Source organism: Amphiura filiformis, chromosome 3, assembly GCF_039555335.1.
Source record: "Amphiura filiformis chromosome 3, Afil_fr2py, whole genome shotgun sequence".
Classification (NCBI taxonomy): Eukaryota; Metazoa; Echinodermata; class Ophiuroidea; order Amphilepidida; family Amphiuridae; genus Amphiura; species Amphiura filiformis.
The window spans coordinates 84,842,462-84,857,374 of NC_092630.1; the positions used below are offsets into that span (position 1 = coordinate 84,842,462).

General features: G+C 35.4%; 1 protein-coding gene across 1 annotated transcript; it reads left to right on the forward strand.

The window, feature by feature from the left end:
• The first annotated feature begins 5,445 nt into the window (after positions 1-5,445).
• On the forward strand, positions 5,446-8,253 carry LOC140147562 (uncharacterized). The gene is made up of 3 exons (XM_072169343.1): positions 5,446-5,667; positions 5,950-7,276; positions 7,845-8,253. Exons 1-3 carry the CDS (start codon positions 5,446-5,448, stop codon positions 8,129-8,131), a joined length of 1,836 nt encoding a protein of 611 aa, XP_072025444.1. The 3' UTR covers positions 8,132-8,253.
• The last annotated feature ends 6,660 nt before the right edge of the window (positions 8,254-14,913 follow it).

Consider the following 14,913-nt stretch of genomic DNA (forward strand, 5'->3'; position numbering starts at 1 on the left):
ATCTGTGACACTCATTATTTTTATAAATTTAACATCGTCAGTCAGATTATCAAAGTTATCATACATGTATATCAGTTAAAATTTTCAACATATCTCTACGCAAAGTATCATAAAATGGGCATTTAATAATAACATGAAATTCATCCTCAATCATATTTAAAGTACATAGATGACAAATTCTCTTATGAGGATCTAGTTTAGGTATTAAATGACGCCCCTTTTCAATCATCAAAGAGTGAGCACTGAGTCTTAATCTACTGAAATTTGATCTAAATGCGCGATGAAACATAAGAACATAATTCTCACAATGAAAATTTGTTTTGAACAAACAATAAGAACGAAGTTTAGGCTGATGTTGACACATAAAATCTAAACATTGAACTTCATAATTGGATTGAAGATTGGAAAGAATATTAACATGAAAATTGTGCTTAGTTAATATGTTTGGTTTATCCCAAATATCTAATCTATCTATACTAGCAAGAATTTTCTTAATACCAGAAGACCATGAGAATAAACCAGTATCACATAATATTCTATTGTCCAAAAGAGCATCAATGGCTAGGGAATTATTACCATGTAAACAATGATTATTTAAAGACCACCAATATTTAACAGATAAATTCATCATAAAAAGTAACATTGGAAAGCAACCTAATTCACTTCTTACTGCATTGTTAGTGGTTCTTTTATTAACACCAAGAATTAATTTACCAACCTTCACATGTAAAGATTCACCAGGCAATTTATCACAAATAGATGTAATATTAGAATCATTTAAATTCTTAAGCAAATAGGGCATCCAAACCTCAGAACAATAATTCAAAATGGGCTGAATAAGAGTAGTGAACAATTTTAGGCTACAAGCAACAGATGAACTATACAAATTATCTCTTATTTTGAAATACGCCTTATTGGCCTTATCTTTCAACTGGTTCATAGCTTTAGTGAAAGAGCCAGATGGAACAAAAATGATACCTAGATAACAATATTCATTCGTTAAGTCTAATGTAACATCACCATATTTAAAAGTATAATTCTTCAGCATGCGACCACTCTTATTAAAGATCATAACATTTGATTTACGAATATTGACTATCAACTTCCACTTATTACAATAATCATACAATTTATCAATAGCACATTGTAATCCTTTAGCACTTTCAGAAATAAGAATTAAATCATCAGCATACATAAGACAGCTCAAGAAAGAATTATTTAAAGTAACTGGATCACAGCTTGTATCAAAAATATGCGGAAGATCATGAAGAAATATATTAAAAAATACCGGGCTAAGAACACAACCTTGTTTTACACCAACGCTAGTTTGAAATGAATCTGTAATCTTATCATCACACTTAATGGCAAAAGATACTGAATTATACATATCTTTAATGATATTTAAGAATTTGCCACCAATTCCAACATGGACTAATTTATATAAAAGTGCATTTCTCCATACTGTATCAAACGCTTTAGAAAAGTCAATGAAGCAAACATAAAGATAAGACTTACCAGCACGATTAATATATTTATCAATCAGAGACTTAAGAACTAAAATATGATCACTTGTACGTGAGCCTCTTTGAAAACCAATTTGCTGTTTTGGAATAACAGAGTTGTTAGTAACAAAGGTATATAAACGATTATAAAGTACAATACAAAATAATTTACACAGATTACTAGAAACAGCAATACCACGATAATTACTAGGAGTATTTTTATCTCCTTTTATGAATAACAGTGAGCGAACTAGTTCTCCATTGGGAAGGAAAGTTCCCTTCCTGGAAGATTAAATTAAACAAATTTGCTAAAGCAGGAGCAAATATATCAATTCCTTCTTTGATCATATCAGGTCTAATGCCATCGATACCAGCAGCCTTACCACTTTTAAAGTGTTTAGCCGCCTGAATGATCTCAGATGGAGAGATTACAAAATCAAGTGAATTAATTTCATTAACATTTAAATTGGACACAAAATCATCAATGTGCTTCTCAAAATTAACATCATTATGCGAAATATTCCTATTCATTAGAGTAAGAAAATGGTCCCACCATTTTTTAGGTGAAATAGGATTGGACATGTTTTTCTTAGAGACGCATAGATCATTATAAATGTTCCAGAAAGCTTGAGGATTGTTGCTTTGAAGATCATCCAACTTCTGAAAAATCTTTCTCCGAAAAGCAGATTTCTTGCTAGATAACAACTTAAAGTAACTCTTACGAATCTTGCGATAACTATGAATTAGAGTTAAATTAGTAGGCTGTTGTTTAATACTACGAGAAAGAGATTTAAGTTTCCGGTAAATCAACTTACAATCATGATCATACCAAGATTGTTTCTTATTGGTTTTAACACGTTTACCTCTAGAATTAATCCGTCGTAAGCCAGCTTTACAACTGATCGTACGTAACAACTCATAGTACTTATCAAGACAAGTATCAACAGAAATATCAGCATTAACAAATTCTGACAAAAACAAATCAATATCACGTTTTATATCATCACGATTTAAAGCAAGTTTCCATAAAGAAGCAACTTTGGAGGACCAATTAAATTGGGTGGGTAAATCATGAAGTTGCATGGAATCCTGTGTGGAAGGAATCTCATAATTCTTCCAACCCGCTCGTAACTTACAAGTAATCAAACAATGAATGGAAACTGGATTTAAATCATGAACTTGAAAAATTCAACATCATCAAAGATGTCAGTATCACATAACATATAATCAATCAAACTAGGATTACCTCGGTGGCTAAAACAAGTAAAATTGCCACATATATCACCCAATTTACGTCCATTGACAATGCGAAGACCACTGCCTTTACATAAATCCAAAAGTTTCTTACCATGAGAATCAGGTTCTTTTCTGTCTAAATTACGTCTGATAAGAGGAATATCATTTACATAATTAGGATGTACAGTAATATGCTTATCGTTATCATTAACAATGAAATCAGGTTCAGTACATGTTCTGGCATTAAAATCACCCATCAACACACAATTACCAACTGAGGTGAATTTTGCAATGTCAGTTTCAATGAGGAGAATATATCATCTCTACGTTGACTATAGCTAGAAGTAGAAGGACTAATGTAAACATTACACAGATAAATATCATTGGTAAGTCCAAAAAAGTTCTTACACAATTTAATCCACATAAACTCTGAATTAGAATGAGGTAGAACCTTGATACCTTTCATTAAATTCAATTTAATCCCAATTGCTAGTCCACCAAATGCATGTGGAGCTTTATGTGAACGTGGTCTATGATTCTGAAAAATACTATACCCATCAAGTTCAACAATATCATTTACCTCACAGTGAGTTTCTGATAAACAGAAAATATCATAATTATTGAGAATGTTTTGAATGGGAGCAAGATCTAGTTTAGAGGTACGAGTATTGCCAATTCGTGAGAAAAGACCATCGATGTTCCAAGCTCCAAGAGAAATAGATTTATTTGGAAAAGTGAATTTTAAGTTATTTTCTGAAATAACCTCTTCTATTCAGAGATAACACCTGTTCTACCTTACACCTGATGTTGCTATACAATAAGCAGCTACCCTCCTCTGACAAATGATACCAATCAGAGGCACTAAGCAGATGACGCAACGGAGTACCATTCTTAACAAAGTTACTATTATCACAGAAACTTATATTGTTGTTGCTAGATTTAAGCACAGAGCATTTGATGAAGGCATTGGTAACATCCGTCATGGTGTTATAGAACAAATTATCAAGACGAGGCACACCTAAGGATATGACGAATTTAGTATGTGAAAATCTTGTACCGTGATAGTCAACGATGGACTGTAGAATATTACCTGCGACTACCAACTTGCTCCCATAATTTCAAGGCCATATCATGCGGGACATAAGAACGTCTTAGATATTACCTGCGACGCGTAACGGGGAATGATTATTTTTCGTATCAAGAAGTGTGAATATTTTAAAGATTGTTTTCAAAGTTGGGTACACATCATCGACTCAGTCTGTTTTCTTATATAAATTTTTCTGATTTTGATGCTGTATGATGCATGGTGTAAAGTGTTTGAATACAATTTATAAAAGTAAGATAGATGAATGAAAAGTAATGAATTTGCAAAAAAATGTGTTTTTAAAATTCACTAAATTATGTATTATAAATTGACAATAATTCAACCTATTCCTTAGTTTGCATTTTGCTATATTCCTTTTGTTATACTCTGTAAAACGATGTTCGCCTTGAACCTTAAAAGTCCCACAATACCACAAAAGAAACTGTTTTTGACAAAATAAAATATAATTTTATTCAACACCTACTTCAAAAGTCAAATACAATGAAAATATTGGTATAAAATCTATAAATAAACAATCCCTGTCTGACTACTGATTCCAAGGTGAAATTATACAAGATGTAGATTTGTTTTGCTAACAAAACTTTTAACTGGGCAAACAAAACGAGCTTCAGCAATTATTTATATTTGCTCACCAATAATGAATGCTGCTAAAAATAGCTATCTCAGGTGGTCGGTTGGCATCTTTTGTAAAGAAGCTTAGTGCTACAGTGTGTCTCGGAAAGAAAGTGTATCGTCGTAAATTGTAATTTTTGAGTATTTTAATTCCTTACCAAAATAACATACATTTGTTAAATTGTGAAAATTGATAGGCTTGTTCTTGGAATCTTAAAGACTTTTACAATGCTATTTCATTTTGAATCCTTTCCATGGATCCAATGCAGCAATGGGCTGTTCCAGAAAATAGATGCACACCCATGTAGAGGAGTTAGTTACTCCTAATTTATAAGGGCTGTGCATTGATTTCTGGAATAGCCCAGTCATAATCTGCACCTGGCGTATCAAATACTGCAATTCACATTCTTTTTGACTCGTGGAATGGATTGATTTTCATAATTACTGTTAAATTCAACGGAACGGAAAATATGTGATTTTTATCATTTAATACCATACATTATTCTGGTCTGTTTTGTTGCGGCAGTACTAAAATTCTCAAAAAAACCCGATGGTACAGTTTTTTCAGAGACGGACTGTAGCCTGGCTGTTGGTTGCTATGTTTTAAGACAGTTTCATTAGCGACATGCCAATTGCACCAAGGTGGTTCAGCAGATCGACGCTTGTGATTCCGCATTCACTAACTCGCAATACATTACAGCTACATTATGAAAGAAAATTGTGCTAATTCTTAACTATGAAGAACAATGGAAAATACACGGATACCAATTATGAAACCGTTAATTATGTTGTCAAATTACTTCAATATTGTTCGCCTCGAGACACATGTTATTAACTGCTCATTTCAATTATGAATCTGATTGTGACGTTTGACCAATTTTTTTGTGGGCATCTTTAACACCAAGCTACACCAAGAAGACGAACATTACTAACAATTTGAATTGAAATAGGATATAATATTATTTTATTTGAAAATTTGATTTATTCAATATGGCTGTAAAAGCTACAATGAATAAAGGATTTAGGAACCCAGACAACATCGGACATCTTCGCAACACGAGAATGTCGGAGTTGAGCACGGAGGTTCGCGCACAAAATCTTGCCCATTCCGTTGCATTGAGAAAGCAACTAAATAATTGGTATAAAGAACAACATATTGCTGTTCATAAGTTATCTCATGGCCAACAAAAGGTCTTCAGGAATCTCATAAAGGTAAGAATAAAATTACTTCTTCAATAAAAAAAACTACAAGGAAATAAATAATATTAATATAATTTTTATGCAAAATATTGCTGCAGTTATTGTTTTGTATGTACTTGGTTCTGCATATTGACAATATCTGAAGTGACTAAGGCTGTGACTTAAATTAATAAAAATTTAAACAAATCTGAATTTTGTATCCATTTGCCTCACTATACTTATCTGCATACAAGCTCGGTTACGTATGTTTGGGCTATATAGCGCTTATTTTCTTATTATTTTGTCTTGTTTCAGGTACAAAACGACAAGCGTCGAATTGAACGACAAACTCACATTAAAAAGCAAGAGGAGCTCCGACAAACGTTACGAGAGAGGGCACAGAAACAGAAGGAAGAAGCTCTTAAGAAAGCTATGGAATTGGACATGATATCATTAGCAATAGGAGTAACCAACAGTGTTAGTTATGACAACAAACCAGAACATGATATCTTAGTTAAGAAATCAACGACACAAAAACTTCCTAAAATTAAAGAAATGACTGATTTCAAGAGTACAAACGACAGAGCACAAGCAATGGCTTCAAAAAGAAAGCACGAGCGTAGTATATCGTTAGAGCCATTAGATCCCAAACGTCCGACACGTTCTTCTGGATTTCCAGCAATAAGCAAAATGAATAAATCTGAAGTTCTACCCGTCATACAGAATGGTTTCAAGGAATATTCCCCGCCGCAAACTGATTTTGACATCATTGCTGCGGTATCAGAAGCCAATGGAATTGAAGAGGCAGAAGAGACCAATGAAAACCTTAAAGACATTTCTCATAGAGCAGCTGGTGCGTTAAGTACACCGCATTTTCAGCAGCCAAAAACTGCTGCAGATGCAGAAGATGATTTCAAGAACGATGACAATGCAGATGTGGTGGACAAAACAAATGAGGATGAATTTAATACAATGTGGACTCCTAGTCAAAGTCGAACAAGTCTAGATAGGGGTAGTACTGTATCCCCGAGTACTGTAAAGATCGCCATTGTAGGAGATACGTCTTCTCCTCATCTATTGCCAGAACTGAACAAGACACCTGTGCTTAAAAATATCCAAATTAACTCAAAACAATACGATAAAGATAAAGAAAAACCTCAGCAGCAATCGCACAAATTAACTAACAATAATATGAATTCAAACCAAGTATTGCCACCGATTACTAGTGAAATGGCAAATGCAAATAACGGTACTGATAATCCATTACAACTTGCGACACACAATCGTAAACATTCTGTTACATCGAGTACGAAAAGTGTCAAGAAAAGACGGAAACTAAAGGAAAGACAATCTTTAATTGACGATATGCACAGATATCATATAAGTATTGCAGATACCAGGAGATACACTATACCCAACTACGAACCACCTGTTGTTGAGAGTGTGGTCAAGTATACCAAGACCAGTCAAGGAAGCTTCGTCTCGAGTGACGTCGCAGTGAAACCAGCAGCAAATGACTTCAAGCTGCCATCTAAGAAGTCTCAGTATTTGTTAGAGAAAGCACTGCGCTGGGAACAGGGACAGGTGGAACCACGTCAGACAAAACTTGAGCATTTCTACGGGCAAGTCAGTGATCACATAGGTAAGTAGCTATACTTTCCCCTTTGCTTCACCTTTCCTTTCCCCTCTTCTTGTTTTCTCAAAACATATAGTACATTTAACAATGGGAAATGTTTTGATGATGTTTTTCTGGGGGCTTACTTTAATGGTTATCTATTATCAGTTTACTTATGATATCTCAGTCATAGGTTACGATAATTACGATAATATTGTTTTATTTGTCAAGCCGTTGCACAGGTATAATTATATAAATCCTAACAACTAATGACACGATCACGTACCTGTAAACATGGTAATCTGCAATCCCGCCTAATTCTTTAGCTTAATATCTCATATGGTACAGAATATAGGGTACAAAATACCCTGAAATGGTATATGGTATATAAAAAAGATTCTTAAAGATTCCTTGTTTAACACGATATAGAGCACAAATTTGCTTTTGGAGAGGACGAGCATATCTTATATTATCAGACTTAAATCTAATATCTGATTGAACTCAAATCCCAAGGCTTTCAGTAATGTAATTCAGACGGATTCATCATGTTGTATATCCATTTTATTTTGTACTTTTATTCCGTTTTTTCAAACAGATAAATCCAATAAGACAAACATTCCGAAGCCTAAAGTTACTGAGCCTAAGGACACCTTACCAGCAATAAAACTGAAAACTACTATACACAGTCGAACATTTGGTAATTCTTTGGAAGGATTCCATCTTCAACAAGATGTGCATGATCTACGCAACTGTCGTTACCTGAGATTTAAGGGCACTAGTTCGGAGGAGCCTTCTAATGTGGGTCCTTACAGGATGAAATCAACGAGTTGGGGACAGGCAGAAGTATCGAGATACAACGCCAAACATACCAAAAAACGATAGATATAAACAATGGCAAATTTTGTGCTGTAACATGCCTAATTCTTGTAACATCTGCAACTTAAAAAAAAACAATTTTACGTTATGACTTTGAGTTCACATAGCAGATCGCGGAACTGGGATGTTTTATTATTCCCCCCCCCCCCGATCTACGCTTATGATCTTAATATCACTAAACTAGTAACTTGCTCGGAAGTTACGCTGATTTGGTGCACCTAGCGGTTAGGATTATGCCATTATCAAATTTTTATAATCAGAGTACTATAGTTTCGCCCATATCATGCATATTGCCAAACCCGGGTGGCCACACAAATTTTGGACGCAACTGTATTTTTTTCTGAATTCAAATCACATAAACTCGCCAAAAACGATTGTTCGCTTTCAGAATTGATTTCGATAAATGATGATAATCAAATTAGATCCGGGAATCCAATGCATGCAATGATGCAATAATAATTGTTAAGCACACATCAAAGCTCATTTAAAAATAATAATGTTGTCACCTATTCTTTGTTAAAATTTGATTCCAGATGATTCAAAATATTTTACCTGCATGCTAATTGGAAGAGTTGGATTCAACCGAATCACATTGCGTGCTCGGGTGATATAATTAACAGGCTATTAACTGATCAATTTCATGAGTGGAAATTTCCCGATCATTTATCTCGTTATTATTAGATAATGCAAATGGTCAATGGTTACAGGTTTTCCCATTTTCTTGACGGTCCTATATTTAGATGGGAATTTTTCAATGATTTTGGGATTTTTTCATTGATTTTGGAAAAAGTAAACTGCGAATTTACAAATGCAGCATAACTTGGGTTTAATAATTTACATGATTTACGAAATGTCAAAATGAACCGGACGACAATCATGGCAAATATGAATAACAACTGGTAAAGAATATGCTTACCAAAATGTTAATGTTGATCAATATTGTTAATGAATACATTACAAACGCTGTGCAATAAATCATTAAATGAAAAGACCCCCTGAACGACTAGCTTTTGTATGTAGAAGGAAGTTCATGGGAATAATAAAATACGTATTAGCAAAAGCTATATTTCTTGTTCAATTGATAGAGTCAAGAGAAGCAATATGGTGATAGATTAGTAGCCTCAAGTGATACAATACCTTCGTAGTTCAAACCAGTCCGGCGCAGTCACACATCCGGACTAAGAACAGACCTATATAATAGTCATGCAGCCCTTATGCCTGTATCATATAAATACATCATCACTGAAAACAAAAACTCGTATTATGTAAGCTGAACTAAGCTTTTGTTTAGTAGGACCACTAGTTTCCCCTGGTAAACTAGTTTTTAATGTCGGACTAAACGTCCATCTAGTATGCTTGGCTAGTACAGCATGCAGTGAGGGAAATTGTTAGTACGGACAAGCCGAACTATGCCAAATTATGGCACTTTACTAATACGTGAAAATTAGTTGCACCGCAAAAGTTGGTCCAACTAACTTTTCTGGCTTTACGAATTGGTAGAACGAATCATGGTTGTGGACCGTACCAAGGGTTGTACTAAAGTTGAATTTACCGCCCTTTTGATCACATGACATGACTCTTATGACAAATTAAGCTAGTAGAGCTAGTCTCTACTAGCTTCACACATGCAGCTGTAGACATATAGCACATCTAGCGTCTTGAGATGGACATTTTAGCCCCGATTCTAGCACGTTAGAAATGGTCGAAGAAATGGAAAGGTATGTTTTATTGACATTTTTCCCAAGCTTGTTTTTGAATAACTTACAAACCGTTAGAATTTGAAATGAGATTGTAAATCGGAACACAAATGTCATGATCATGGACCGTGGGTTTGTGCATGCATGGTTGAGGCTGCCATGGCTGCCGAATTCGTGGAAACCTTCATCATGCCGTGTGTAGTAGAAAACAGGGCTCAAAAAACGGGACCAAATCTGTTTTTCAAATTCTAACCATGCTAAAACGGTTTGTAAGTTATTAAAAAATACAAGGTTGGGAAAAAAGGTCAATAAAACGTAACTTTCCATATCTTCGACCACTTCTACCGGGCTAGAATTGGGCTAGTTCCACAGACTAGTTCAGTCAGCTGAACTAGTCGAACATTAGTACAGAATGCCCTATTAAAAAAATAGTCGTACTTGACATCGTTTTTGATAGTAGAGCCCATTAGTAGAACACCCCAATATATTAGTAGAGTCCCTAGTAAGCTCTAGTAGGTCTAGTTGAACTACGGTAATTTATTATATTAGTAGGTCAAGGTTGAACTAGTATTTTGATAGTTAAGTCCCTAGTGTATCCTGACCTACTAACATATAGTTTAGTCCAGTCCAGCCGTATAGTTACAGGTTAGTCGTACTTGACATTGTTTTAACTAACGTTTCCTTAGTTAGTCACCCCAAGTTTCGTTTTCAGTGATGGTACGGTGGATAAGGTAAAATAAAACCTTTCCTAGATATATATCCCGAGGGGTGGGTGACGGGTGTGGGGGTGGGTGGGCGGGGGGGGGGGGCTAGGTGGGTATGATATTTTCACAACAGTACAAGCCGGGAGTACAAGCAGTAGGCGTAAGTCGTTTTCACGGCACATCCAAGCTCTGGAAAACGAACCTTATCATCAAGTTTGGTGTTTCTTTCTAATCTACTAAAATCGTAAGCTCTGTCTGTCCTGCTATGCGTTTCGCCGCGCTTCGACGCATCGGCCCAGTATTTCAGATGGGTACCGGGCATGCGCTGTTGAAGGGGAGGTTTTAGAAAGGCCCCCTCGAGGTCAAAGGTCATCTAGGGGGGATACCTTAAGTGGATAACAAACAAGTGCAAAGAATCCAATAGACGATTTCCAACATGTCTCAAGTTGCCCAAGCAGCATGGTGCTTTTATGGGTGAATAGGTCATTCATTCATTCATTCCTGGAGTATTGCCAGAGACCACAAGGGACAAGAGTTATTTTGCGTTCAAAGAAATACTGTAGTAGCTGGTAGCTGCAGGTAGCACACAAGGTTCCCTACTGGAACCAACGGAGTAGGAATATGAGGGATTCCCCAATATGTTCACAATTGCTAATATAAACCTTCAAACAGTAGGCCCTATGCTATCACTGATCACGCTGCAGGGCCCTCACAGCTACAGCCTATAGTTAATATAAATTTAGACGCAGAGCATGTCTATGAGCAAAGATGTATTATAATGGACATCATTCTGTTTCAGCGTGTTAAATTTGAGTAGGGGTGCAGTGTGTGTGTGTGTTGGTGGGGGTGGACGGGGCTCTCTCCTCTTATCATTATTAAAAAAATCCTTCTCGTGGTACACCCCGATGTGGAAAACGCACTGCACCATTAATTTTGCAGTTTCCGGGAATGCATTAAGGGATCTAAAATGAGCGTTTATTGCGTTTCGATAGTATTTTTTGTGGGACATGAGAGCACCTCAGGCCTATCGAATTGCATTCTGAATACGAAGCATGTCTTTCTGATATCAATAATTTTCATTTTTTGAAAATCACAATATAATACAAATTTTATGACAAATTATAAAAATTTGAAATTTTTCAAATTTTTGATATATAACAGTACTCGAAGTAAATTATATAAATCTAATGACATATTCTTAAAGTGTATGTAGCAGCGAGGAAAAGCCGACGGTCAATTGAAAATTTTGACCTTTCATATTGAAGATATGGATTTTTTTCCCAAGAAGACCTAATTTTTTTTTGGTGTTTTCGGAAAAAAAATCCATATCTTCAATAAGAAAGGTCAAAATTTTCAATTGATCGTCGGCTTTTCATCCCACCTACATACACTTTAAGTATAAATCATCAGATTTATAAAGTTTACTTCAAGTACTGTTAAATATCAAAATATTTAAATTTTTAATGATTTGCCATAAAATGTGTATTAAATTGCGAATTTCAAAAATCAAAATTATTTGATATCAGAATGACATTCTTCGTATTCAGAATGCAATTCGATATGTCTGATGTGCTCTAATGTCCCACAATAAATACTGTCCAAACGTTCATACCCCAGCCCTTAAACACGCCAAATGAAGCAGAAGCCGTATACAAGTGAACGGGATTTGGGGAATATGTGGGTGTAATGTTACTAATAAAATAACTAAATACTGTATGTCCAACAGTAAATCGTTTTCATGGCGCATCCAGGATCTGGAAAACGTACTCTATCATGTTAAAAATTATAAAATATTTAACATAAAGGCCTTTGAACGGCTACAAAAATGATGGTAAAACCATCCATTTTAAAAATATAGTGAACAAGACTTATGCAAAAATGTAATTACTGTCTTATCATTTAACACCAAGGCACATTTTTGCACAGCCGCTATCGGCGCTGTGCATTCTTTTTTCCGCGTTCTTACCTAGCCGGGACACCGGCTAGGTCTTGTGATGCTATCGGATCTTTCTTCTTCTTCTTCTTCTTTCTTCTGGCAACAAATTTCAAAATGCTTCTTCTCCTACATGTTACATCCTACAATGACGTCACTTGCACATATGCATCGGCTATATCCAGTGTCTATAGGATATTCACAAATTTGGGGTCAAAGGTCATTAAGGGTCATTTCCGGTATAAAACCAAATATCTTCAAAATGCTTCTTCTCCTACATGTTACATCCTACAATGACGTCACTTGCACATATGCATCGGCTATATCCAGTGCCTATAAATTATTCACAGAATTTGGGTCAAAGGTCATTAAGGGGGTCATTTCCGGTCTGAAAGCTAAAATATTCAAAAATCACTGTCTTTACAAATTACATAGCAGAGTGTTGTCATTAGCACACATGCATTGCTACCAACCAGGGTCTTTGGGGTGTCTACAGTTTCGGGGTCAAAGGTCATTAAGGGTCGCTTCCGGTCAAAAACCAAAAATCATCAAATATGTTCATTTTTTATATCTCAAAACGTAACCAGACCAGAGTGACATAAATTTCATATATGCATTAGTGTTACCCGATGTATGCACGGTATTTTTATTTTTTGGTCAAAGGTCATTTAGACGTCATTTCCGGTTTTAAGCTAAGTAACTTCAAGAATTTTTATCTCCATAACTAAGCATAGTAGATTTTTAAATTTAAACTGTAACAATGCATTTTCTCGGTGTATATGAGGGTTTTTTATATTGGGGTCAAAGGTCATTAAGGAGGTCAAAACGTCAAATTTGCAAAAAAAATGTTTAAAATTACGGAAAAGTAGTTGTATCTCAGCCTATTAAAGACGGATTAAGCCCCTACATGCTACAGCGATGCACCATTAATGGTGTGAGATGTCCATAATAGCCGGTCAAAGGTCAAACTTTAAGTTAAGACTGACATTTCCGGCCCGGCTAGGTCCAGATCTGTAACCAGATCTAGTTCTTCTTTCTTTCTGTCAACATCATTAAATCAGCCATCGTAGCCACATGCTTTCAGCCATGTTGATCATAGTTGGTCACTAGGACTATTGGGTGGTGCCACAGATGTCACATGATGAACTTCCGATCAAATGTCATCCACTTCCGGTCAGTGGCCAAAAACGTGATTATCACTAAAAATACTACTCCTCCCACATATAACATAGCATCGTGACGTCACTTGCACACATACATCACCTATAGCCAGTGTCTAAAAGTCCTTCACAAAATTGGGATCAAAGGTCATTAAGGGGTCACTTCCGGTAAAAGTCTGAAAAATTTGTAAAAAATATTCAAAAAATCACTGTCTTTACATATTACATAGCAGAGAGTCGCCATTAGCACACATGCATCGCTTCTAGCTAGGGTCTTTAGGATGCCTACAGTTTTGGGGTCAAAGGTCATTAAGGGGTTACTTCCGGTCAAAAATCAAAATTATCAAAAAAGTTTAAAATTTCTTTATCTCAAAATGTAAACAGACCAGAGTAATATAATCATCATACATGAATTAGTGTTACCTGATGTATGCATGGTATTTTTATTTTGGGGGTCAAAGGTCATTAAGGGGTCACTTCCTGTTTTTAGCTAAATAACTTTAAGAATTTTTATCTCGACAACTAAACAAAGTAGAATTTTTTAATTAAAATTGGAACAATGCATTTTGTCGGTGTACATGTGGTTTTTTTTCATTGAGGTCAAAGGTCATTAAGGGGGTCAAAAGGTCAATCATAAATTTTTTTAAAAATCAAAATCCATGTATAAGTTCCGATTAAGCTGAAATTCACCAGGAATATTCCTTATGACATCCTAAGCACTATGTAATATTTTTGCGGGGTCAAAGGTAATGAAGGGATCACTTCCGGTTCTCACAGATTCGGGGTCATAACTCATTTGTCACTGCTGGCTGTGCATGCTCGCGGTCGCAGGCGAACGCAATCAGATCTCGTTTTTACTTCCCTCTTCAATTTTGGTATTTCATAGAATCTACATAAAATAGCGATGAATGCGTTACTATGCAGCACACAAAAATAAGTCATTGCCCATTGAGTGCTATTAATGAGGACATCTTTTAAACAAGTCGTTCCAGGAAGTTCAACCTACATTTGTAGAAATATATTTGACATGACAGGATCAACTATTTGATTTTATAAACCATTTTTCTCTTCTGTTCGGACCCTAGTGGATCGTCAAAACTATTTTCTTCTCATAACACCCAAACGATTAATCATACAATCAGAGGAACATTTTGGTATAGGTATAGACATTTGAGCCATTTTTAATTGTGAAGCTTTGAATTCTTGTTTGCCTAAGGTTGTCAGTTGCACTCCCCCCCTCTCATTTTGTACCACACAGAGCAATAATCAGCAATGGAAAACACTATAAAAAGCA